At 43.2% G+C, this 26,456-nt stretch overlaps 1 protein-coding gene across 10 annotated transcripts in view; it reads left to right on the plus strand.

Annotated features, from left to right (window-relative positions):
* The window catches only part of PRKDC (protein kinase, DNA-activated, catalytic subunit), a 164,890-nt gene that overhangs the window by 39,303 nt on the left and 99,131 nt on the right, over positions 1-26,456 (plus strand). For all 10 annotated transcript variants that reach the window (XR_014790119.1, XR_014790121.1, XR_014790122.1 and 7 more), the window contains exons 16-25: positions 1,857-2,009; positions 3,664-3,779; positions 4,112-4,271; positions 5,814-5,900; positions 6,319-6,438; positions 6,939-7,098; positions 7,524-7,630; positions 9,682-9,772; positions 15,414-15,577; positions 24,221-24,373. Coding sequence is in view for 6 of the 10 variants with exons in the window: in XM_084849588.1 (XP_084705714.1) it covers positions 1,857-2,009; positions 3,664-3,779; positions 4,112-4,271; positions 5,814-5,900; positions 6,319-6,438; positions 6,939-7,098; positions 7,524-7,630; positions 9,682-9,772; positions 15,414-15,577; positions 24,221-24,373 (1,311 nt within the window). In the remaining 4 variants the exon portion in view is untranslated. The remainder of the gene's footprint in view (positions 1-1,856; positions 2,010-3,663; positions 3,780-4,111; positions 4,272-5,813; positions 5,901-6,318; positions 6,439-6,938; positions 7,099-7,523; positions 7,631-9,681; positions 9,773-15,413; positions 15,578-24,220; positions 24,374-26,456) is intronic.

Raw genomic sequence — 26,456 nt, forward strand, 5'->3', positions numbered from 1 at the left:
GCTCTTTGGGCCCAACCTCCAGTACATGCACTCAGCAACCTTGGTCTCCCAGAGAAGGGGTCTGGTGAAGACCAAGGACTCTGGGTAGATAACAGCCACTCCCTCTCCCCGATTCCCAGCCCTCGGCTGCCATGCATACAAAAACCCGGGTGGGCACATGGCCACCAGAGTTGGAGCAACGGCCTCAGCCAGCCAGGTCTCCGTAATACATGCCAGATATGCATCCCCATCCAGGATCATGTCATGGATGAGGGATGTTTTCTGAGTAACAGACCTGGCTTTGCAGAGCAGCAACCGAAGGCCAGAGGATGGAGTCACGCCTCCCCCAGCCATCCTTTGGCTCTGGCCAGGCCCAGAACAGGGGACAGATATTACACATCTCTCCCTTATTCCCCTTACATGGTGTGGCCTGCCCCTAGCGCTCCGCCAGCACCTGCCGCCCAGCCTCGGTATGTTCCAGCCCCCAACATTCCCCCCATTGCCTCCATCAGGTGGACACATGCCCCCTCACTTCCGCCTATCAGGCAGGCTACCTACCCCTAAAAACACAATAGAATCCCCCCAAAACTCACCCCCCCACCAACAATTTTTTTAAAACCCCCCCTTTAAAAGTATTGCCAGGCAGGAGTCCACGGTGGTGGTGGTGGTGGTGGTGGCAGCGGTGGCGGCGCAGCAGCAGCAGCAGCAGGCACATCCTCTTCACCAGGTGGGGTGGTGGCTTCCCCTGCAGACCCTGGCTCTCCCAGGCCACCTCAGGCAGCCAGCTTATACAGCCCCTCCAGGAAGGGGCAGGTGGGAGCAGTCAGCGCAGCTGGCTCAGTACCTGCGGGCCTGGTCCTGCAGGGACTGGCAGTCTGCCGGGCAGAAGTCCACAGGGAAGGACTGGTGTTGGTGGTGGCGGTAGGCACAGCAGCAGCAGGCATGCCCTCTTCCCTGGGTGGTGGTGTTGGCTTCCCCTGCAGACCCTGGCATCTTCCTTGATGTCAGTAAGCTGTTCTTGCAAACTAATCAGAAGGTGTTGCATTTTTATTAACAAATGGGTTCAAAACCCACTGAAACTTTTCGTTTGGAAGATTTTTAAACAGGTTAGAAAATTCCATTTCCACGTCTTTTAAGTGTGCAAATATGAGAGTTTTTATATGTGACACATAGTTTTCAGCAACAACATCATATACCAATGGAAACATTTCCAAATATCCATTTACAAAATGCTCTCTCCATGGCTTGGCCTTACTGGCCAGTGGGGGTTTGGTGGCCTGCAGCTTTCGTGGGGCACAGTTTCAGGCAGGGATGACACTGCTTAGCCATCGGCTGGGGGGGGGGGGATGTTTTCGCTTTCCACAGCAACTGCAGATGTTTGTACCTGGGAGTGCGTAGCGCTCAAGGTCGCTGTAGGGTAACAGCGGTGTGGGATCGAAAACATCTTTGTTCTCCACGTGCTTCTCCAATTTCATACTGCAGGCGGGGATGGAGAGTGAGCAGCATCACGTGTTGCTAAGCAGATTTCGATCATGGAGATCTCATGCGCGGGCAGGCGCTGCAGGGCCATTTTCAGCTGCTCTTGCTGTGGAGCTCTATGGTAGCACAGGTTAACCACAGGGGCCTGAGAGACAACACACTAAGCCATGATAAGGGCCACTAACCCTACTGCAACATGTGGTTACTGTGGTTACACTGTGGTTATGTAGCCACTGTGGTTAGGAAAAATGCCCCACAGACAACATGCTAAGCCATCATAAGTGCAAAATGCTTAACCATCATGGCTTAGCGTTATGTCTGAACAGGGCCAGTGTGTAATTAGGAAGAATTCTAGCCATACCAACTATCTAAAATATTCTTTTTTTCCTTCAATTGAGGACTGTCTGTTGGCAGATGAAACCTTTCTAATTGCAAATTCACCGCTAAAATCTCTAAATCGTTTGTTGTATGATGTACTCATTAAGTCTATTCTAAAAGTAATTGAAAAGTTGGACCTCACAGTTCAGAAACAGAACATTTGTGAAGAAAAGGTAAGGCTTTTAAAAAATACTTCTTTGTAGCAAAAATAATGGTGCACCTGTTCTTATGAAGTATGTTCAGGTTGCACTTCCCAGTATTGAAAACACCATTCCTTTCGTATTATCCGTATGTGTATTTCTTAGCAGTGCTTGAATGTAGTATTAAACCATAGTTTAGTGCTATTTGAACAATGTTCAGACTCGTGTGCCCTCCCCTCTTCTCTGGCTGCAAGGAGGAGATTGGAAGCATCTGCTTCTGTTTTCATACTACTGCAGTTTGTCATTTTGTCTTAATCAGGCCAAGCTGTGATTAGTTTTAACTGTAGTTTTGCCAAACAAACCAGGATCGGAAGATGTGCCAGAGGAGGAGAGGGGAGCAGGGAGTGTACAAGCCTGAGGCAGGCCACAAGCTGCTCACCCCTGGTTTAGTCCCACATCCAAAAATAGCCATAGTTTATAGTCCTCCCTTTTCTAATGGCCTTTAGGATAGGATGGACTGTAAAATAGAATGAAACAGAAGCTTTATATAAATACATGCTCTTTCTATGACTAAAGAGATCTAAATCTAAAGGCATTCAAGAACCAAACTAAAGGAGAGGTCAGGAGAGAAATATACATGATCAGACTGGCTTACCAGGTGGGAGAGGTGAGATGAGTAGATATACCTTGTAGAAGTAGAAATCGCCATGAATGTCATTTATTTGGATTTTTACTTTTCCTATCCAAGAGGCCTGTGAAAATGTTACATTTAAAGTCTGAAATGAACTACAAAACTGCAAGTCATATTTAGAATAGAAATAAATACAACTACCTCTTAATAAAAGACAACAAATAGTATGCTTTTGTAGTGCTGCTTTTCTGGAAGATACTCGGTCTTCGGTTATAGAACAATCACCAAGGATTTCTCTCAACATGCCTTCATCAAATAGGTATTTTTGCCCAATTTTGGACATCTATTTTTTTGAAGCATAAACTATTTTTTTATTTTAAATTATATATGAGTAGGATTGATACATGCAAAGGCTATCCAGTCTGACTTGGTCAGTAAGACTAGGTACTGAGAATACAGCATCTCTTAGGGAGCAATCCTATGTCCCCTAGACAGTGTCTAGAGAACATAGGATATTTTAGTTTCTTGGCTCCAAGGTTGGAAACAGGGCTTTGACCTTGGAGCCAGGACACAACACTCCCCACCACCCCCGCCTTGTAGCCAGCGCGGAGAGAACCACGCTGGTATCCCTCCATGCTTGGAAAACAGAGCATGGAGAGAGGGAAAGTGGGGCATTCCTAGGGGCGGGGAGGGGAGAAGACAGGAGTGGCAGCCCTATGACACATTCTGTGGCCGCCCCAGCCTCCTTCACTCCCTGAAGCCTCTGCTAGATGGACAAAAATGCCGAACTAGTTTAAACGCACAGTGGGAGGTGCAAGGTGCCTCCCACTCTGCACTGGATACTCATAAGCCTCCAAGTTCAGAGACTTATGAATACCCAGGGTGGATTCCATAGGATTGTGCTATTAACATATTCAAGTAATTCAAATTACATTATTTTGCACAAACAGCAAGTGTGAGAGCTTGCAAATTGCACAGTGTGAATGGCACATCCCAGGCAAGAAAGAGGTATTTTAGATTTTCTGTTTGGCTGCTGATTCTGATTTTTTTCCTCAGGATGGAAATGAAGCTGACATTGATCTCACCATTCCTACTTCTGATCCAGCCGCAAACCTTCAGCCAACCAAGCCTAAAGACTTTACAGCCTTCATTAACCTAGTGGAATTTTGCAGGTATTATATGTTCTGTGTATTTTAAGGAAATACAGAATATAGGCGCGATACACAATCCAGCTTCTTGTGCTGGTGCAATACCCTCCAATATCACTTATGCAGCCAAACCTTTGGTCTGGAGATTGCATGACTCATACAACATTTGGTAGTAGAATTGGTGAGTGGTTGGGATAGTCACAATGGCCTCCTGGCTTTGAACAGGACACCCTGGGCTTGTAGTTTTATTGAAAATGACTTCAACTGATCATTGGTCTGATTAGGACAGATCATTCACTCACCACCTTCCAGTGCAATATAAGTTCTCTTTCTTGCTGTTCCTTTTATCTTCACAGAGAAATCCTCCCAGATAAGCATGTTGAATACTTTGAACCATGGATTTATTCATTTGGTTATGAGCTAATCAAGCAGTCAACATGGTCACCTCTTATTAGTGGATTTTACAAGCTGCTGGCCATTGCCATGAACATTGCTAAGAAAACAAAATACTTTGAGGTGAGACACCCTTATAGAGATGAGGATTCTGTAATTTATTCAAGGTAGTATTAATGTTGTGTTGACCTGTGCATGAATATAAATATGATTATTCCATTGTAGTAGTTAAGTGAAGATTGGATTTGTGTATAAATCAAAGATTATAACCACACTGAAATTAAGAGAGCTTTTGGTGTTCTGTAAGAGCTGTAGCCTGTAAGAAAAATGGCACAGGAAATTTGTAATTGGTTAACAGGATTGTTTTGGTTTGGGGGTGATAGTATGGCAAGCTCTCCTTGTTGTTTTCCAGCAGTTTGGTTTGACGCCATCTTTCAGATCTCCTAGACTCAAGGGGTTACACAAATGTAGCACTGGCCATTCCTTAAAATTGAATAAGGGACCAGACCATGGGATGGTGTTCTTTCTCCCTCCAGACGTCTCCTCTCATGTCAGTTCCCATTACACTCCCCAACAGGTCTTACTTGTGGTTCATGATCATGCCTGCACCAATATTGACCATGGTTAATGCTGATTGGGGTTTACGTCTAACCAGGATTTGAAATGGTCATAAGTTTTGGATTACTAGTGAACCATGATTAACATTAGCGCAGACATAACAACTAGCCATGGCAAAGACTGGGTGAGGGTATATGTGTTTCTTATGGTCCATACACAATCTAAGCTGTTTTTTACAAACTTGTATATCAGATGACAAATGTCAATTGGATTTCACAGAATTTTAACAGGTCTATTTATCTAAAGTATTTATATCCTGCCTCTCAACTTTAGTTCCTGAGGCACTTTACAGTATTTAAAAATCAATACAAGGAAGTAAAACCAATGAAACTAAAGCACAGTACTAAAATCAATAAAGACCAGCAAAAGCAGTAGCAAAATACCATAAAAACAGAGCAAAACATCAACAGCGTATATCAAACTCTTACATATCAGAGTCAGTAAGAACATACCTAAAAGAGCCTCAGCTCAATTCAAAACTTGAATAAATAGCAGTATTTTTAATGGGTGCATAAAGGCCACTGAAGAAGGCACTAAGTGAATGGTGGACAGGAAGGGTGTCTTGTGGTCGAGGTGCCGGAAAGAAGGATCTGTCTTTGATTGGCACCCACCTCACTTCCAAAGGTGGGGCATTGCGAGCAGAATCTCTGATGAAGTTCTTAATAATCAGTCCAGTGCATTTGTGAGTAGATGGTTCTTCAGCACCCAGGTTGCAAGCTGTTTAGGGCTTTATAGGACTGCATCGGCTCTTGGACTTATGCCCAGAAACCAAGTGGAAGCCAGTGGAATTCTTTTAAGAATTGTCAAGATGTGTTCCATATTTCTAGTACCAGTCAGCTGTGTTCTGAACCAATTCCACTTTCCAAACAGTCTTAAAAGGCAGTCTCATGTAAAGGGCATTTCAGTAATCTTATACACGTTCTTTAATAGGTGTATGTTGTCACGTAAGAGTAGTCCGCTATCCAGTAGGTTCTTTAACTGAAAATTAGAGCACTAAGACAAGACTCACAAAATATGAATAATTCTGTATATTCCTTTGTTTGCTAGGGTGTTGGTCCAGAGAGCAAAAAAAAATGTCCTGAAGATCCAGAGAAGTATTCCTGCTTTGCATTATTTGCCAAATTTGGAAAAGAGGTGATCAGATTACTGTGATCTTCCCTTGAAGTATGTATTACATGTGTTTGAGATATGCAGAAGAGGTAAATGGTAACTTCTTGGCTCTCACACTTTGTTGATAAGCATGATCCATATGCTTTGAGCAGTTCTAACTGAAAACCTAAACCCTCACTCTCTAGTCACCAATCAGATTATTTTAGTATTGTCAGAATTGGAATACAATTTTTCAAGCTTTTCTTACTTAAAAAACTTGTCTAGTTGATTTTATTGGAACTTATTTCCATGGAAGTGTGTTTAGGATTGCAGTCTTATTCTAATTCATCTTAAAATTCCTGTACGTTATGTACTTATCCAACATTAAACTTTTTCCCAGATGCTTTGGGCTGCAGGTAGCTCCTATACCATTTGTATTAAGACTTCTTATCTCTTACTTTAGGTAACAGCAAAAATGAAGCAATACAAAGATGAGCTATTGGCATCTTGTCTGACTTTTGTGCTCTCGTTGCCACATGCCATCATCATGCTCGATATTAAACCGTACATTCCTGCTTTGCAGGTGGGTCAGTATGGTGAATGAACAACGTAGCCATTTTTTCTTTATGTAACTTTTAATGAAATCTTACCTATATTTCACTTGCACAAGATGCATGTCGATTTTAGTGGGATTTGTAGTGGAATCCTGTACGTGTGTATCCAGAACTAAGTCCCACTGAATTCAGCAAGACTTGTTTCAAGGTAAATGTGTACAAGATTGCAGCCGTAATATCTTCATTATCACACCAAGGGAGGAATTGGTGGGGAAACCCAAAGTTTGAATGACAAATCTGAATGACTGCCATGTGTTAAATTTGCAGTTTTATTGTGAATATTTCGGTCTACCACCTTACTTAACATATATCTCATTCCAGGAGCAGGTCTACTAAAACTGTAATGTAGTTGATATTCTGCAGTATTGACAATGATAATTCTCTGCAGAGACAAAAAAGTCATTTAAGGAGTTCATAGATATTTAAAGTCCCCAAACATCTAACAGTTTTCTTCATGCCTGTTGTACAGAATGCTTTTAAACTGGGACTTAGCTACACTCCAATGGCTGATCTTGCACTGGATGCACTAGAGGACTGGTCAGCCCATATTCCCAGATACATAATACAGCCTTATTACAAGGACATTTTGCCTTGCCTTGATGGCTATTTGAAAACTTCTACATCAACAGGTACGCATTAAAATGAATATAGGAAAATGCAAATAATATTTTTAATGACATTCAGGTATTATTTACTAAGCATACAGGTGTTGGACTGGCTATGCTGAAAAATAGTTGCATTTTTTATCACATGTTTATCTACTCTGTCTCTTTTTATCCTCTTACAAGTGAGTGGTTTTAGTTGGTGCAGTAAATAGAAAACAAATTAATAACAATTACTGATAAACATTAGTTTTATGTTGGCAGGAATTTACAGATGTTGACTTGCTAAATAGCCAGTCGTGTTTTGTGTTAGCCACCAGTTCTGCATGCACCGGAGGATGAGGGGGAGGAGGCATTTTATGTCACACTGAGCTTTGAATTGGGCAGAAGCAACATGAGTATCTTGCAGTGAATGATCAATGGGTGTTAATAAGTTGTTCCTTGCAAATTAGATGAATGTCAGGATGATTTGGAAGTGAAGAAACTCTCCCAGGCAATCCAGAAGGGATTGAACAAAGTAGTGATACAGCGGCTGAAGAGAGCAAAGAGTCTTGCATTGGTAAAGTTTCCTCCTATCCTTCCAAAATATCACCTTTTCAATTGAAAGACCAGAGCATACATTTTCTTATTTAGACATGAATAATAAGCCTTGCGTGGTACTTGCTGTTGGGTGGCATAACTACCTGTCTGCAGTCAAACACTCAAAGTAATGGACACACATCCCACAATCTGCTCTGAATTACCTCTTGTTGGACTTATCCATGGTCACTTTTATTTATTTATTCAAAATATTTTATGCTGCTTTATAGGGCCAGCCCTCACAAGGTGGCTTCATCATATAAACATAAAATATAAACTCAAAACACTTAAAAACCAAAAACAGCTTTTTAAATACACTTCTTCTTTACAAAGTGTGATATTTACAGTGTTCAAGGTACTAGGTAATTTATTGTATCTAATATCAGATTAAAAATAAAAAGTAGACTATGTTTAAGAGTGTTAATTATATATTTTATGAATATTTTTTAAAATAACTTGCTAATGTAATGTACATGTTAATAACATGATCCAAAATATGCTTCCCACTTAGTTCAGTGGGACTTACTAAGAAGTATGTTTACAGAGCAATCCTATGCATGTCTACTCAGTAAATCCCATTGAGTTCAGTGGGTAAATGTGTATAGGAACAGAGGTGACCTTGGTTTCTGCTAGATTGTTCTTGCAATATTAAGAACAGATAGGTACTCTATACTATCAAAAATCAAATAGCTGCTTCAGAAGGTAGCAGCCTTCTAGAAGACTTTAATATTTCAAAGCAAGAACTGTCAAAAATGGGAGGGAGCTATATCCTTGTTGATAGTTATATTGTGCAGTACTGGAGTGTGGTAGAATTCTGAAGAAGGAATTCCTGATTTCTTACCTTTTCTTTTTTAAAGAAGCCTTGCACACAGAATACCTTAAGGCAGGAGTGGGGAGCTTGTGGTCCTCCACATATGTTGGTCTATAGCTCCCGTCATCCCTTACCATTGGCTGTACTGGCTAGAGCTGATGGGAGTTGTAGGCCAAAACATCTCGAGGACAGTGGTGGCTCATGACCAATCTGACTGGTGGGGTAGAAAGCAGGTCAGCAGAGGCAGAGCCAACATCATTGGAGGCTGGGCCACCATTATGCAGAGGAGCTTTTAAAGATATAGAAGTTGACCATCCAGCACAGGGGGTTTAAATGACATAACATTGTGCAAATACATTATAAGTTAATTATGTTTCCATACTTACAAATGCATTATAAGCTAGTTTATTATTTGTCCAAGCTGATAAAAGCATTATAAGCCAGTCCAGGATTTCTCCAGTCTCACAAAACTCTAAAAAGCTAGTTTATGATTTTTCCAGTCTCACAAAAGAATACTAAGCTAGACTCACACATGAATTATATCTCTTTCCCCAATTTAAAGAAGTTTACATTCTGGAACTGTGCTGGCCTGGCTCCTCAAAACAAACAGAGAAATAGCAAGCAGTCAAGCACACACACACTCAGTCTCGCCTTGTTTTCCACCTTTTTTCCAAATTAGATTGGCTGGCTTGGCTCAGCCAGTAAGCCAGCCAACAGTGCCCTCATGGGCAACCACTCTGTTGCTCAAAAGACCTCTCTGATTGGCTAGCTCAGGCTAAGAGCCTGAGTTAGCCAGTTTCATATTTTTTTTTTTAAAAAAATTGCCCTGAGGTAGGGGAGTACCCCTCCACACTGCAAGGTAGGTCTAAAAAGCCTTTCCCCATGCGCGTGTGCCTCAGCATGCATGCACGTGCAGTCCTTCAAATAACGCAGTTGCACTGGACCAGGAGTTATGGGTACCAGTGTAGCAGCACAGTGGCAGTAGCTGGCCACCACAATAGAAAGATGGCAGTGGTGCAGCAGTTTTTTGTTTTTCGCTAACGCAGGCATGGTGGCAGGGTCGCAGGGGTGTGGTGGCACCCCCCCCCCATCCCCATGATTTGATCCAACCCTGTTGGAGGGCTACAAGTTGCCCACCCTTAAGGCCAAAGACAACTTTTTATAGATATTCTTTCTCGTATACATTTCAGTAGTTACTCTCTTGCAATAATTTTATCTAGGAGGAAGATCTTTCATTGGATAAAGTAAGAACTAGAGTTGTACGCCTTCTTGGATCTCTGGGAGGACAAATCAATCGGAATTTACTTACAGGTGAGTGTTCAAAAATCTTGTCTTGAAATAAAATAGTTCATCATGATCTGATTTGTCAACCAGACCAGTGTGTTCTGAGACATCCCTTTCTATGCTCCATGGTGCCCAAGAGGAATATGGTCAGGACTACGGCTTGATTATCTTGACTAGCTTTGTATTTGCAACCTAGTAGAATATATGGGTGAACTTGATCATGGTAGTTACATAATAACTACAATTGTGTAGTTGATGGTAGTTCTATTTGTATTATGGGGTGACTTTGGAAATTATTCCTATGGAGTTACATCTATAAAAGTATTTGTTAATATATACTGTCTGTGCACTTTGGTCAAAGACAAGCCCATCAGCAGATACTTGACAGACCCAACAGATTCTGGTTTCTTGACAGACCCATTTCCAAAGAATGTTTTGAACAAGCTGCATGGATCATGTGTTCCTGGAAACGTTTTCATGTGTGTCCATCCATAGCATAGGAATCTTTCCAAACCATTCATTGATGCCAAATGTGAAGTTGGAATTGGCTCTCCTTGAGCCTCAAGATTGTAAATATTCTTTCAAAATAGATGTGATCTGCTCTATTTCTACTTTTCTGATGTTTATTTAAGAGCAACACAAAGGCTGCGATCTTATGTGTATTTACTTGGAAATAGATTCTGTAGAAATAACAGAAATTTTGAGTGAGCATAGTTTGAAAGGTTCTTCTTGTAGGTTTGATGCACATTGTGCTCTCTGGCCTTGGTGGACTTCTCAGTTTAATGTACTTAGGATTTGAGACTAATAAGGTGTGACCTTATTTATGCATTGGCAAGAGTACTGTTGGTTTAATTTTGCACAGTTTGGAATAATCTAAGTTTTTAAATTTAAATTGTTTGGCCAGGACTTCATAAGAACATAGCTTATGTTTTCTGTTGTGCTTGCCATTTGTTTTAATCTTTCTGAGTCTGGCCTAGATTCTGGGACTTAATCTTCTGGTTGTGTGTTTGGCCTTTCAGTGGGCATAACTCAGAGATTTGTCCCAACTATTTGCTTTCTTCCTCTTCTAGAGCTTATGACTGGTATGACCCAGTCATGTCTAAAATCTTTATTTTTGCTAAAGGCAAGACAGAAGATAAAACTAAATCAGTGTGATCATTGCAAAATGAAAATAATTGGGAGAGAATTTAAGCATTTTCCCTTGGAGGTTGAACCTGAAGTAAGGACACTGCTCTAAGATAAACAAATTAAAGCAATCCCAAAATTTTACTAAGTTGACCGGAAAAAAACTCACCTTCCCTTCTGAGCACCCACTGGTTGAACTGGAAAACCATCCCTCTTAAGCTTTTGCTTAATTTTTCCTCAGTGAAGATGGACATTGTGAGATGGGATGGATAACCACCTCCCATCCACTTCAAGGGAACATAATCACCTGCATAGACTCAGATCTGCGATCCAGATTTCATGCCAGGTTCTTTCTGTGGCTACTTCTACCATTCTAAAGAGAAATGGCAGATAAGATGATTGCATTATCACTGTCCTTCTATAAGTACTCATTTCTGTTGGATGGTGGACCACTCCCAGTCATCTCTCTTGGGGGACCTATTATAGATCAGCCGGAATGTCCAAATTACCATAAATGCTGTGGAGCCCAGTAGAAAGAGCTAGTCTCCTGGAAAAATGGCCCAAATGCAAGTTACAGTGCACCATCAATCTACCTGAACTTAAAGCCATTCTTTAGCCCTGTTGTATCCTGACTTACTGACACTGTGACCTGGTTCGCATGTAACTAGAAGCCACCATGGGTGAATTTCCCCGTGGGGTTTTCATTGTGGCGGCGTCTGTCATTTTGAGTATTTGAGCTGTGGCTGAGGCATGCCATAGGTTGTCATTATGTGCAAACCCAGTGTCAGGAGCGCCCTAGCTGCCTCTTGCAGTCCCCACCAATAGCCAACTCAGGATACAGACGACAAGGAATTCTTTCTGAGACTTTATTCCTTTATTCCTTTATGACTTTCAGATACTAATCACTAGCAACAAAGCAAGGAACAGCACTGGGGATAGATAGCAGAGTAGCCTAAGCTCCAGGTAAGGCAGTTGGTCCCTGTTTGAAGGAGAACCACGGGAAGACCCTGAACTTACGGGCTAGGGAGAGATCCTCCCTCTTTTCCTTGGGTCCTTGGGATGCGACCGTTGTTTGCGTGCCAAGCAAGCACTACGCCTCCTTTCTACGCCCTCCATCTGTCGTCACTCCCTGCATCTGCACCGAGCGTCCAGCAAGCCCCCCTCCAGCGCTCTCTCACTGCCAGGGTCACTATCTATCCCAGGAATGCTGGCAGGAGGAATCTCTGCCAGCTGCTGTGCTTGTGAGAGATTAGCGAGCTCCTCTCCCACGGATTGCTGTTCCTCCTCAGAATCAGAACTGCTCTGGGGCTCTATTGGCTCAGTTTCCACCCTGACACCCAGCGAGGGTGGGTTGCTGAGGTGGGTGACAAGCCATCCAGAACCCATGGGCTGTTTTAGGGTTGTGGGTGGATTGTCAGCCACCCCAGCAACCCACCTTTTCCAGGTTCGCAGGTAGCGAGAAGCTACAGTGTGCCCATCATGCCCCAAATATTCAAAATGGTAGCCACCGCCATGACGACAAGCCCCATGGAGAAATTCACCCACGGTGGCTTCTCGTTATGTGTGAGCCAGGCCAGAGGCTCAGGTTTCAGCTTTTTGGCAGCTCAGGTTGCTTTTATGGCAGCACCTACAGTAATTTACTTTAAGACTTTGAAGTCTCAACACAAATCAGCAGGAAGCAGGTTATAACACATTTCTGTAACAAGCTTCAGTTTCTGGTTTTCCCAGTAAAAGATCCAGACAGACTTGGGTTCAGAATACAGAATAAGACCAACAGAGTTTAAAATTCCAACCAAGAAACAAGACTTAAGAAACCTTTCAGGTTAGAAAGACATTGCATCCAGCAAACTTTATTGCCTGTTGCTCTTGTTTAAATACAGGGGAGTGGCCGCTAAAGATCACTGTCAAACATTGGATCCTGGCAGGAAACCTAGTTTGGAAATGCATGCTATGTCTTACCAGACACCTTTGTTCCCTTCTCTTAAGTTGATGTCACATCATAGGACACATCCCAGAAACCCCCTCCCCTGCAGAGTCCTCTCCTTGCTGCCCTGTTCCCATGGAATATGTCTCCACTTGAGAAGCAGGGGTCTCCGTCAAGGGCAGGTCTCCCAGCTGTGGAAAACAGGCTGTATCAGTGTCCTGAGTCTCACCCCCGCCCCCCCCCCCCCAGATTATAACCAGGTGGGATGCCTGGTAGAACTGAACTCTCAGTCATCTGGCTTCCCATTACTGAGCTTGGTTCCACAGCATCCCCCTCTGACTCAGAATCAGTGTCACAGCCTATAGGTCCCCCTGGACTGGGATGAGGCCTGACAAGCACTCTTCTTTCAGCTCTGTCTGGAGAAGAGGTAAGAGAGAAGCCCACATCAGCTAAAAGGGCAGGATGAGATCCTGCAAACTCCAAAAGGAAGTAACCGTCCTACTTCATTGGATGAAACACTATCTGTTGTCTCTACCCATTGAGCATATCCCTAAATCTGCAGGCTGCAGATGGCTTGACTGACCTGTCACAACTGCAAGGGGAGTGGAACCTGCACCCCAGCATATTGTCCCAAATTGTGAAAAAATCAAAAGTCCAGACTGTGTCTTCATTTGCATTGCAGGATAATCACAAGACTCACTGGTTCTTGTCCTGTTTTCAAAGTCCTCAAATGGAAATTTTCAGTGCCCTCTTTGTTCCCTGGCTGCCTAGCATCCTATATGCCTTCCTGTCTTCCAGTCTTGTAACCACAATTCTTCACAACATCTGTTAAGAGAAGGACCCTAAAACTGTATCTGTAGACCTGAGATCTCAACAAGATCTCCAGATCTACATCAAGCAGGTGGCTTAAGGATGCTCTTGGCCTTGAAAGAATAGCAGAGTATGTGGCCTCCCACCAGGATTATAGTCTGCTTTGCCAGTGAAGCTACATTTTTCAAGCCCTTCAGTACCAATGATCTTCTATTTGATATGGGCCCAAGTTATTATTTGGGCTATTTCATCTCCTTTCATCTATTATTACCCCATTGATATTTTTGCTTCTTCGGGGGTCTCTCTTGAATAAAAGATTCTAGCAGCATGGAAACAATGACCTTGATCAGCACTGGGGAGCCTTTGGGGAACTGCAGGATGTGCATACCTGCCCTATATGAATTGTATGAATTAGAAAGTGGAGCTAAGTACCCACCTCCCATATAGGGGACTGTTATTTCATGTGCAGCTCCACTGAGCAAGAAAGTAATGTTGGACTTAAGCTTGTTCAAAAACATTCTTGGGAAATGGGTCTATCATGAATCCAGAATCACATGGTCCCAGGCACTCAGGCACTCACACTGCTCCATACATTCTCACCCACCCACCAGGCAACTTACAATGTGTAGGGAAACTATAAACCTTAATCATGGGGTGGTTCTGCCACACTTTCATAGAGTGTAAATAGTTTTTCTCTTAGCTATTGTACATTTCTGGAGAGGACTCTTTCCAGAGAAAAAGCTTCTAAATGTATTACTAAAATTAATAGGAGTAAACAGCCATCTTATTTCAGGATTCTTACCTTCATATGAGCAGAAACCTTCATGGCAATTCCAGTACTTCTTTCCCTGGCAACATCCACTGAGTTGTCTTAACAAGCAATTGAAAGTAAAATAATAAATACATTTTGTTCTGTATTTTTTGGTCATAAAAGAACAAAATACTATATTACAGTGCTACTAAAAATTAATGGCCACATAAATCTAACTTATTACTAAAACCAAACTATATGGGCATACTATGTCCTGATTGTACAAGATGCTGTCAACAATGTGGCAGTGATTTGGCAACACGCTCATAAATCTTGTGCTAGTCCATCTACTGCTTTCGTTTTTTTGACTTTGCTGATCTATTTGAGTTCAAAAGTGGTTTTCCATTCTGCTTGATTTCTATTTTCAAGCTTTGCAAGCACTTCAGGAAAGAAATTAATATGAGAAAATACAGAGTACTTCTGAATTTACAATGTAAGTCGGCTGAAAGAATATAGATGTTTTTCATTTTTTTCTGCTATAGAAAAATTTAGGACTGAACCTGCAAATATACTTGTTTGACCATATGGTGTACTGCTGATATTTCTGAGCCAGGATCAGAAACAGTATTAGAAACTGTATCTTACCTGCTGTTTGTTTCAGTAGCATGTCAGAAAGCTAATGTTCAACATCACTTCTTTTAAGTGATGAATCACTCAAGTGATTAAATAAAAATGTGTACTTAATATATTCTGCTTTGTAAATGCCAGATAGCCTTTGCTATTCTGGAGAACTATCCAACCACTTAAATAGGTACCTAATCTTTTAGGATACAACCTTGCTTAAAGATTACATTGGATAAATCTGAATTCTTTATGCCTTAGTGGTAACTCGGCTTGTTGTACTTTTAATATTGTATTTTAATATTTATATGTGAACTGCTGAGGGATTTTATCATCTTTAGTGGTATATGAATATCACTAAATAAATAGTTGAAAGGTCCGGTCAGTTGCATAATGTAACACTTTTTTTCTTTTTTGCTCTTTTCCAAATATACTAGCTGCTTCTTCAGAGGAAAAGATGAAGAAATTTGTATCTTGGGACACAGAGAAGCACCTGAGCTTTGCAGTTCCATTTGCTGATATGAAGCCTGTAATCTACTTGGATTTATTCTTGCCTCGTGTTACTGAATTGGCTCTTTCTGCTAGTGACAGGCAGACAAAGGTATTAGGATTCCTGTTTTTCTTCTTTTTGTACTCAGTAGGCATCAAGCTGATGCTATTATGATGGACCCTGTGAAAAAACCTTTGAGGAATGCTTAATATACAAAGACCACGATGTTCTTAACATTCTGTTTTTTCTTTGCATATCCTTTGGGCCACTTGAATAGACCTTGGTGGCTATGGTTTCATATTGAAATCTAATGTTCTCTGTTTGGTGTGAGGAGGCATCTATAATGGGTTAAGTCCCCACCATTACCCAGGACTAGGCACAGATCACGTGACCAGGAACCTTTAGCCTAGTACTGGTGTCCTTGGCTTCTCCCTTCCAGTTCATTCTCTGCCTTCACTGGCTCTTCTGCCAATGCTCGATTCACTGATACCACTTTGAGCCCTAATTAACAGAAGTGGCTCTAACGGCCAACCCAGTCCAGGATCCTGTACTGATTGCGTCTACATCAGGAGGTGAGATTAGAGAGCTATAGCCAGTCCTGGCACCAACTCAGAGGCTGACTGATCACCTGGGCGAATTCCCTATTGCCAAGATCACCGATCTCCCAATTGGAGAAGATCTCCAGATTCCATGTTCTCGGGCTACTGCTCCTCGAGTTGGAGAGATCATACCTCTAGGTTATACGAGTGTCCCAGATACAGATCCCGGTCACTTCTTTCAGATTGGGATAAGTGTTTGAGCTGGGACCTACTACCTCAACGCAACTACTATTGGAATGAGCTGCACTCTGGGTATGGAGGGCTGACAGCAGATGAATAGTACCAAGATTGTCCTCATTATCTAAGACCTGTCTCCCCTAATTGGTACCAGTGTGTACCATCGGCGATGGTTTCTCAACCTCCACCAGACCAGGGATCATTCCTGGCTTTTCCTCCTGTGCCACTGCTGTGGTCAGTATACACCACAGCACTGCCAACACAGTCTATGCCAACATTGCTTCCATGGGCAATAGCATCTGTCCCACCATTGTCTGCACTGCTGCCACCACAGATACAGACTGGTATCGTCCATCCAACCGCTTGCCATGCTGTTCCAGAGCTTGTGCCTGGCCATCACTCAGGCACCTTAACTAATGAGGGGGTCAAAAGGTGTCGACACAACCTGCTGATGTATGTCCCACGCTGCTTCCAGGGGTGTCTCCACAGTTGGGGACGAATGATTATCAATCAGACCTGACTTCCTATTCTTCCTTGATAATGTCCGCTTCATCGCCAGATGTGGCATTGGGCAGTTGGCACCTGGCTTCCCCACTGGGTTCCCACGTGGGTCCGTTATCAGGGCTGGTGCTCCATATGGTTTACTCCCTTGGCTAGGCAGTGCAGCAACTGGTCATGAGGCTGAAAAACCCTGTGTTCAACACAGTTCACAATGAAGCATCATGTCCTGTTGTGATCCTACTTCTACCAACCTTGCTACAGACCATCCAACAATCCTGGAAAGCTCCCTCCTCTATGGCTCCAATATTGAAAAGACTGTAGAATATGTATAGGGTGCAAGAGAAAGATATTGGCTTTCTATTTCCCATCTCCTAAGTCTATCGTAGTGGAGGTGTCTCAGAGGTTGTTACAAAGAGTTCACTCTTCCCCCATGGAGGAGGAACGCACATGCCCAGATCTCATGGGCCATTGGTGGAACCATCGCCTCTAGAAGTAAAGGGATTAGGGCTCTATCCTCGCATCCTTACAATCTCAAAGGGAGATGGATCCCTCAGAGCTGTCTTGAATCTCAAGTTTCTCAACCATTTCATCTGTTACCTCTGGTTCCGGATGGAGAGACTTCTGTCCATCAAAGGAGCTCTTTACCTAGGAGACTTCATGACCTCAGTGGACCTCAGAGAAGCTTATCGCCATGTCTCTGTCTTCCTCAACCATCGGCGTTACCTCCATTTTGCCTTTGAAATGTCCCAGTTTCCATATAGAGCCATACCTTTTTGCCTAGCTTTGGGTCACAGGATATTTACAAAGATCGTGATCACTTTGCTGGCACATCTTCATGTGCAAGGGATCTCAATATACCGTACCTCGATCTGTCATCCATTCAGCCTCTCAGGCAATGGATGATCTCCAAGTCACCCTGGCATGTCTCAAGGACTTCTGTATTTTGGTCAGCAATCAAAGAGTCATCTGCTCCCCTCTTACTTAATACTCCACCTGGGAGCCTTAACAGACACACAAGTAGGGATCATGTCTGTCTCTCCAGAGAGGTTCTCCAAAATTCAAGCTGCCATCAAATTGGGTTGCATCAAGAAGTCAGCTGACTTCATTCTTCTAATGAAGGTTTGGGGCCTCATGGTGTCAACATTCCAGGTTACTCCTTGGGCAAGACTTCTTTCTCATCCCTTACAATGGGCCCTGATTCCTTTCCCAGACAACATAGCTTTATGATGTCACTTGAACATTCATCTGTCCAGGACTGCTTGAGCCTGCTAGTGGCTCCTCTGTCTTGTTCTGAAGAGAGGGGTCCCCCTCCAGGATCCCCCCCCCCAAAACAGTGACTACATCAGACGTCAGCTTTTCTGGTTGGGGAGCTCTGTGCAAGGGAAAGAAGGTTCATGGAACCTGGTCCTCAGGGGAGTCGCAGCTTCCTATCAACCTACTAGAATGCCAGGTGGCCAAGCTAACAGTTCAACACTTCACGCCAGTACTTCCTCTCAGATTGGTCTTCATCCAGGCGGACAGTGTCACAGCCAAAGGAACACATCAACCATCAGGGAGGAATCAAGTCTCCAGACCTCTAGGCGGAGGCAGACTCCCTCCTTTTTTAGGCAGATTATCACCTAGGATCCATCTCTGCAGAATACCTAAGTGGGGGCAGAATACTCAGGCTGACTGGCTAAGCAGGAAATGGCTAAACCAAGAAGAATGGATGCTTCCGTCAGAAGTCTTTGAAGAGATAGTCTCCTGTTTCAGGAGAGTCCAGGTGTTCCTGTTTACATCAGAAGCCAATCACCAGGTTGGCAGCATCTTCTCCCGTTATGCATCTCCAGCACTGGAGATGATGGACGCCCTGTCTTCTCTATGGCTGACTGGGCTTCTATATGCTTTTCCGCCGCTCACTTTTCTCTCCAGGGTTCTGTGGAGGTGAAGGAAGAAAAAGCGAGACTCATTCTAGTGGCTTCCTTTTTTGGCCATGGAGACCCTGGTTTCCCGACCTAATCAATCTGGCAGCAGCTCCTCCTTGGCCCCTCCCTCTGTGGGACGACTTGTTATCGCAAGACCATCTCCTTCACCCAAACCATACATGGCTTCAGTTACATGTCTGGAAATCAAACAGAAATGTTTTGTCAAAGCAGACCTCTCCCCCGTGGTAATGGAGATTATATTGGCCTGTAGGAGACCATCTACCTGCAGAATTTACCAGAGTATGTGGAAGATTTTCTCCACTTGGTTTACTAGGAAAAGGATTTGGGGCATAAAGAGCCAGAATCTCAGACCTTTTAGAATTTCTGCAAGACAGTTTGGCTATGAATCTCAAGCCTAATATGCTTAAGCATCAGGCTTTCACACTATCTACTCTTTTGTCAAAAAACTCAGATAGGTCCATGGGCTCCCATCCTTTTCTTAAAAAGTTCCTGTGCAGAGCTTTTTCTAGGTCACCTCCAGTTCAGTATAATTTCCCTTCCTGGGATCTCCATAAACTCCTTTCAGCACTTCAGATGCCACTCTTTGAGCCCCTGAAATCAGTATCTGTCTGACTGCTCTCTTTCAAGGTTTTATTCTTGGTGGCCATAACATCAGCCAGAAGAATCTCCAAACGTAATGCCCTCTCTGTGGATAAACACCTATGTGTATTCCATAAAAATAGAGTGTTGCTCTGTACTAACCCCTTTTTCCATCCTAAAGTTCTGTCCCCTTTACATTGTCAACAAGAGCTAATTCTTCCCACTTTTTGTCCTTCCCCTGTGCACCCCTCAGAAAAGAAATGGTATTCTCTTGTTGTCAGGAAGGCCCTGAAGACCTATATCAGCAGAACCAAAACCTTTCAGTAGTCAGATTCCCTATTTGTTTCATTCCATCCTGCTTCCTTGGGACAGAAGGTTTCTAATGCCATTCTGAGTAGGTGGCTAAAGGTGTGTATTTCCCTAGCCCATTCCTGCCTGAAGTTGTCTCCACCTACCAACATTTTTGCCCAATCTACAAGAGCAGACGCAATATTGGCAGCTTTTTTCCTCAATGCCTAGCACATTTGTTAAACATTACAAGATTGACTTACATGCCTCTGCTGAGGCGGCCTTTGGAAGGTGAGTCTTGTAACATGTCTTGTAGCAGCTACTACTTTGTTGAATCCCACCCTGCATGGGTCAAGCTTTGGTATGTCCTACCTGATTTACTGTTTACATGCACAAGAGAAAAGACGGTTGATCACTTACAAGTAAAAGGGATTTCTTTGTACATGTAAAACAGTACATCAGGGCCACACCCTAGATTCAGATTCTGTTATGGCTGTTTCTATTGGTGGGGATTAATTTTCTTATTTTGTCACTCTTGGTTTCTTTCCAAGCCCTGTCTGCAGAGACTGTGAGATGTCCTATTTTTCTTGTTTGTATTTCGCTATTCTCACTGATCCTAGTGCTTTCTGAGCTTGTCATTGGAAACAAAGCTTCAAAGGCAGGAAAGACAGTTAAACTTAATTAGAGCAGCGATTTTGCCTTTGGCCACGAGGTGGCACATAATACCCAGCTAATGTACTGTTTTACATACATAAAGAGATCCCTTTTACGGGTAAGTGAGCAGTAGTCTTTTCTATTCTTGCTATAATTCACTGTTCCCAAGAAGGATGGAGGGTTTCAACTGATTCTTGATCGCAGGGACATGAACACCTTTATCACCAAGCGGTTCCAGATGGTCATGCTGACATTGATTCTACCACTTCTACGGGAAGGAGACTGGTTCGCGTCCATAGATCAGAAAGATGCGTATTTCCATATTGCCATCAATTAGTGGAAATATCAGTGCCTCCTTTGGTTCGTAATCGAGCCCGATGCCTACCAGTTCTGTGTGTTGCCCTTCTGCCTTGCCACCACACTGAGGGGCTTCACCAAGTGCATGGCTGTGGTGGGAACTCACTTTCATGTTCAAGGGGTGGCGATGTACCCCTACATCGACAGCTGGCTGCTGGTGGCATCCATAAGGAAGGGATCATGCAGGCTATTTCCCTGATGTATCACCTTCTGCAGGATCTCCATCTCTACCTGAATGTAGAGAAATCCCACTTGAAAACAATGCAAAGAATCCAATTCATCGGGGCAGTTTTGGATTCTCTGGTGGGCTCAGCATTCTTCCCTCCAGACTGTGCATGCTGTGCAGGAGAGTTATCCACTCAGAAGGTTACCCACATGGTGTGCATTCAACAGCTATTGGGACTGATGACAGCTACTATCGCGGTAGTGCCTTTTGCATGCTTGAGGATGAAGGTGCTCCATAATTGATTCATTGGGTGTTCAACCCTTGGTGGGCACCCATTGCACCCATCTTCATGTAGCGAACACATTGGCATGGTGGATGGATGCTTCCAACCTGGGTGTGGGCATCCCATTTCTCCAGCCTTCCCCATCTTGGATCTTTACACAGATGTGTCTCTGTCGAGATAGGGGGCTCACTGTGGGCCCCTTGAGGTGCAAGGGGTGTGGATCATGGTGGACTCTGCATGTCACATCATTTTTGGAGTTGCTGGCAATTGAGAAGGATCTGAGAGCTTTTGATACCGATCTCAGAGGCTGCTTGGTTCAAGTAATTTCAGACAACTGTTTACCCCCACAGTTTACTATCTGAACAAACAACGGGGTATGAAATCTCTCCTTCTGGTCCACCTAACCCTCCATATCAGTTGGTGCATCTCTCATTGGATTGGCCTGGTTGCAGTATACATCGGCAGGGTGGACAACATCATAGCTGACTGGCTGGGTCAAACCTACTCCACTCCCCAAGAGAGGGAACTGGACAGAGCAGTCCTTGCAGACCTCTTTCGCCTTTGGGGCACTGCAGGGGTAGGCTTGTTTGCTGGGGCAGCCAGCACCATTTGCCCAAAATTCTGCAGCAGAGGGGGAATAACGCGAGATACCCATGGGGGACACCTTCATTTTCCAGGGGACAGGAACACTATTTTATCTTTTCATGCCCTTCTCAGTGATAGCAAAGATAAAGACAGATGGGATGGACTGCATCCTGATCATAGCATGGTGGCTGAGGCAACCTTGGTTCACCCCTCTCTTTCAACTCTCCCATGGGGAGTATCGCCAGCTTCCATCAATACCAAACCTGATCATATGGGATCAAGGCATCTTGACATGCTATGACTGATGCGTGGAGGGTCCATTGATCGTTTCCAACCCTTCAGTCCCTGATGCGGTAAAACTAATTCTGCATGCTGCTCGCGAGCCATCTACAAGATGTTCCTATGCCTGAAAATGGATATCCTTTTGCTCCTTTTCTACCACTCATGATTGTGACCCTGTTTGGTGCCAGTTGCGCCAAATTTTGCCTTTTATCTTGTCTCTTTACGATAGGGGTTTAAAACTTCCTTCCCTACTAGCATATCTGTCAGTTTCCGCCTCTCATGCTTCAGTGAACGGTTTCTGTTTTTTCACACCTGCTTACTAAGCAGTTTCTTGGTGGTGTACGGAATCTCACTCCTCCAGTTTTGCTCCCGGTACTGACTTGGAGCTTGTTGGTTGTTTTGTGGTCCTTGACTGCCAAGCCATTCAAACAGCTTGTGACAACAAATGCCATCTCTTGTCTTGTAATAGCCAGCAGAAAGGTAGTTTTCTATCAGCCTGCTGGTCCAACGAACTATGCGCGTTGTGTATAGGCCCACCTTATATGGCTTTAAGTCACGATAAGGTGGTGCTCTGTCCTGCCATCACGCTCCTGACCAAGGTGGTATCTGAGTTCCACTTGAATCAGGACATTGTACTGTAGTTTTCTTTCAGTCTCTTTCCACTCTGCTTGAACCTACTCTTCTTACCCTGGATGTTTGAAGGGTGTTGGCTTTCTATAAATTGAGGACTGAGCCTTTCATCAATCCCCTTGCTTACTTGTGTGCTATGGTGGCAAGAGGCAAGGACTACCAGTTGTCCTGGGTGGTCCATGCTATTAAGTTGGCGTATGAACTGGCTGGCCTTAATCTTTCTTGTCCAATCCAAGCTCACTTGACTTGTGCTATGGCTACTCCCGTGGCTTTTGGGAAAAGGAGTCTCTCACCCTGAGCTCTGCAGAGTGGACACTGGTTGAAACAACCTTTATCAGCCATTACAGACTTGATGTACAAGTCAGAGTGGAGTGTTCCTTTGGCCGCACAGTTCTGTCCACTGTGTTACATTAGGGCACTGATCTGCCACTAGTATGTCAACTTGCTACTTGCCCATATGTGTGATGCACAGAGACCACAAAGAAGGAAGACAGGCTGCTTATCTGTAACTGTAGTCCTTTGAGTGGTCACCTGTGCATTCATATGATCCACCTACCATCCCTGCTTCGATGTCAATGTTGATATCAGTATTGGTACTGAGGCTCCTCTCGGTTCTGAGGCTGTAGTGGGGAGCCTCTAGAAACTGAAGGAATAGGTGGAAATCCGCTAGGGACAAGCACACTGGGGCGCCAAGAATTCCTCAGCTATAGACTTTTCCTGAATGGGGCTCCCTGCAGACTTGGAGCCCGTTTGTGTGAATGTGCAGAGGACCACTCGAAGAACTACAGTTGAAAGTAAGCAATATGTCTTTTTCATGACCTGTGATACTTTATACTTATGCATTAAGGGTGTATCAGTAAAGGTATCAGTTATTCAGTGAAATTCCAATCCCGGCCTTTGCATTTTTGTGTGTCCTAAATGGAACTTACATTAGAGGGGTATTCGAGATCAGTTAGATCTCAGATGCGCTAAATGAAAAAATTGCATTTTTGAGATATTGGGGTTCTGATAATCCCCAGAAATTGTGAACGATTTCTGCAATAGTTTTACTTCGATGCAGCAGTTAAGAGAAAACAACCAAGAGTCTTGAGGCACAGTAAAGACTAAAAAAAATATTTATTTATTCATTATTACTTTTATAGTCCGCCTTTTTCCCTCTCGCAAGGAACCCAAGGCAGCTTACATGGTCCTCCTTTCCATTTTATCCTTACAACTCCCCTATGAGGTAGGTTAGGCTAAGACTCAGTGACTGGCATAAAGTCACCTAATGAGCTTCATGGCAGTGGGGACTAGAACCCTCATCTCCACAGTCCCTGTCCAGTGCTCTAACCACTACACCACACTGGCATAAACTTTTCATGGATTACAGCTCATTTCATCAGATGCATGAAATCTTATCCTGAGTTCCAAGTGTATGTATATATACACACAGGTGGGGTCATGTTAACATTTTAAGTATAATTTTTGTTTACATTAAATCAATCTTTTATCAGATATGCCTTATTAATATTTAATAACTTTAATTTAATTGGGAATCTAACCTAATCTTGCATTAGTAAAGTGCTTTTTCCATGCAACAAAGTATGAATGGAAGATCTGCTTAGATATATTTATGTATACACGAATAAAGGGCTAGATATTCTCCCAGGTAGCCTCCTCTTCCCATCCATACCTCTTTGTAGGAGTATGTATTTAACTGAAATGGCTGATCAACTTCTTTTTTTCTAGGTTGCAGCTTGTGAGCTCTTGCATAGCATAGTTGTGTACATGCTGGGGAAAGGTTCTCAGATGCCTGAAGGACAACAGAGTTCCCCACCAATGTCTCAGCTATATAAACACACATTTCCTATACTGCTTCAACTTGCCTGTGATGTGGACCAGGCAAGTAAACCCATTTTTTGTTGTTTCAAAATCTAGTTCTGTTACTTGAAATCAATTTTAGATGGTTAACTCTTAAAATATATTTTTTAAAAGTTTTATAAAAGCTTTTGCAGTGATTTTGGATCTCATAATTTTTCTCATTTCTCCTCCCAAAGAAAAACATACCTTTTGTGTTATATGTTTTAGGAGCAATGGAAACTGGAAAGGGGGAAAATATATTACAAACCTTGGGCGTAGTCATCCTAGTCCAACTAATATATAGCTTAACTTCGATGTTCACGTTTTATCATAATAATCATAGAAGTTTAACAAGAACCTTTATGAAGAAGTAGTAGTAGAAAATAAGGGTGTGCAGGATTCGGAGATCCAAAACCACAAGGTCATTTTGTGACAATCTGTCATCTTGTGTGACCTCCTCCCCCCAAAACACACCAACACCCTCTACTGGTGGAAGTCAGTATTGCAAGTGACTTTACTCCACGGAACTATTTAATGCTACACCCCCTCAGACACCTCCCACTGTATGAAAATGACCCCGTCTACACCCCTTTTGTGGTTTATGCTGTCACTGCTGTCGTGACAATGTCAAAACAAACACAAAAGACGACTCCTTCCCCCCTCTCCCCCTCCGTAGCCCCACCCTGATAGATGAGAGGTGGCAGGGAAAGAGTGGGTGGAGGGTTAGGGCTGACTCTCTCTCCCCTGCCCTATGCCTGTCATCTATCAGGATGGAACTAGGGAAAGGAGGGAGGGGGAAGGAGTTGTCTTTTGTGTTTGTTTTGATATTTTGTTTTGTTTGTTTGTTTTGATATTGTTGTGACAGCATTAACCACGTAAAAGGGACATAGACTGGGGGTCATTTGCATAAAGTGGGAGGTGTCTGAGAGGGTGTAGCATTAAGTAGTTCTGTGGAGTAAAGTCACTTGCAGTACTGACTTTCACCAGTAGAGCGTTTTGGCGTGTTGGGGGGGTCACACAAGATGGTGGATTATCACAAAATGGCCGCCATGCTTCGGATCTTTGAATTGGAACCCGGCACACCCCTAGTAGAAAACAAATGGTAAACTTAAGAAACAGAGAAGCAACTTCAAAGCTAGATACTGATTTTTACCAACAAACTGTTGCCCCAAATTACACAAATGGAAATGTACATAGCAGCTGCATTGTAAGAAGCTACTAGCAGGGAAAATCTATCTTCTTGCTGCGTGTGCTGAATGTTCGTGTGCTCTATGCCCAAGGTTAAAAGGTTCTTACTTTTTTCTTTCATTTTCTTGGCTATGCTTTGAATCCCAGAGTTCACAGAAGTATTTTCTTTCCATCATGAGAGAGCCTATGCTTTGTGGTGAGAGTTCTGTGAAGACAGTTATGTGGGCAATTTCAACAGGTGTTGAGGCCTGTTGCCATCTGTTGCACTCTGCAGGAGTGTTGGTAGTTGGACTTGCTTAAGGGAAGAGGTTCCCAACCCAAGCTGCATAGGTTTCAATCATCATGGATACAGACATACAAAGAGAGAGGAGGAAAAAGAGCCTGCAAACATAGGTCCATGATCCAGAAGATCTAGGATTTACTGACAGAGTGTAATTCTCCACAAATTTAGATGTAAAATGTATTTCCAAATTATCCATATTTATAACCTTGCAGAGAGCTATTACTTGACTGGCTTTGCAAGTTTGCTTTAGGAGCATGTGTCCAAAAGCGATATGGCCCCATGGGTGTCCTCCTGCTTAAACTGCTAAGCTTGCATCCTCAGTAGGAGAATAGTGTTCATAATAAGGCATTTCCTATCTGAGAGATCCATATTACAACGACTTGGGTATGCGATGCCTGATTGATACAGTTTTTGTATGTTCATTGTGATGCAGCATTAACTAAAGGCTATGGGCATTCGCAAAGTAGGCCCAGTGATTCAGCAAAATGGACCTTTAGAAAAACAGCTCAGGATATCTTTTTAAAGAAGGAACTTTTCACTTATATTAAGAACATTCAGTTATGCCATTCTTGGTGTTGGTTTAAATATGGCAAGAAGAGCCTACACTTTACATTTTCAAGGTCTAACCCTCAGAACTCAGCCTGCTGAGGATGT

Source organism: Heloderma suspectum, chromosome 4 (genome assembly GCF_057233095.1).
Source record: "Heloderma suspectum isolate Gila_16-S chromosome 4, 16-S_ref, whole genome shotgun sequence".
Lineage (NCBI taxonomy): Eukaryota > Metazoa > Chordata > Lepidosauria > Squamata > Helodermatidae > Heloderma > Heloderma suspectum.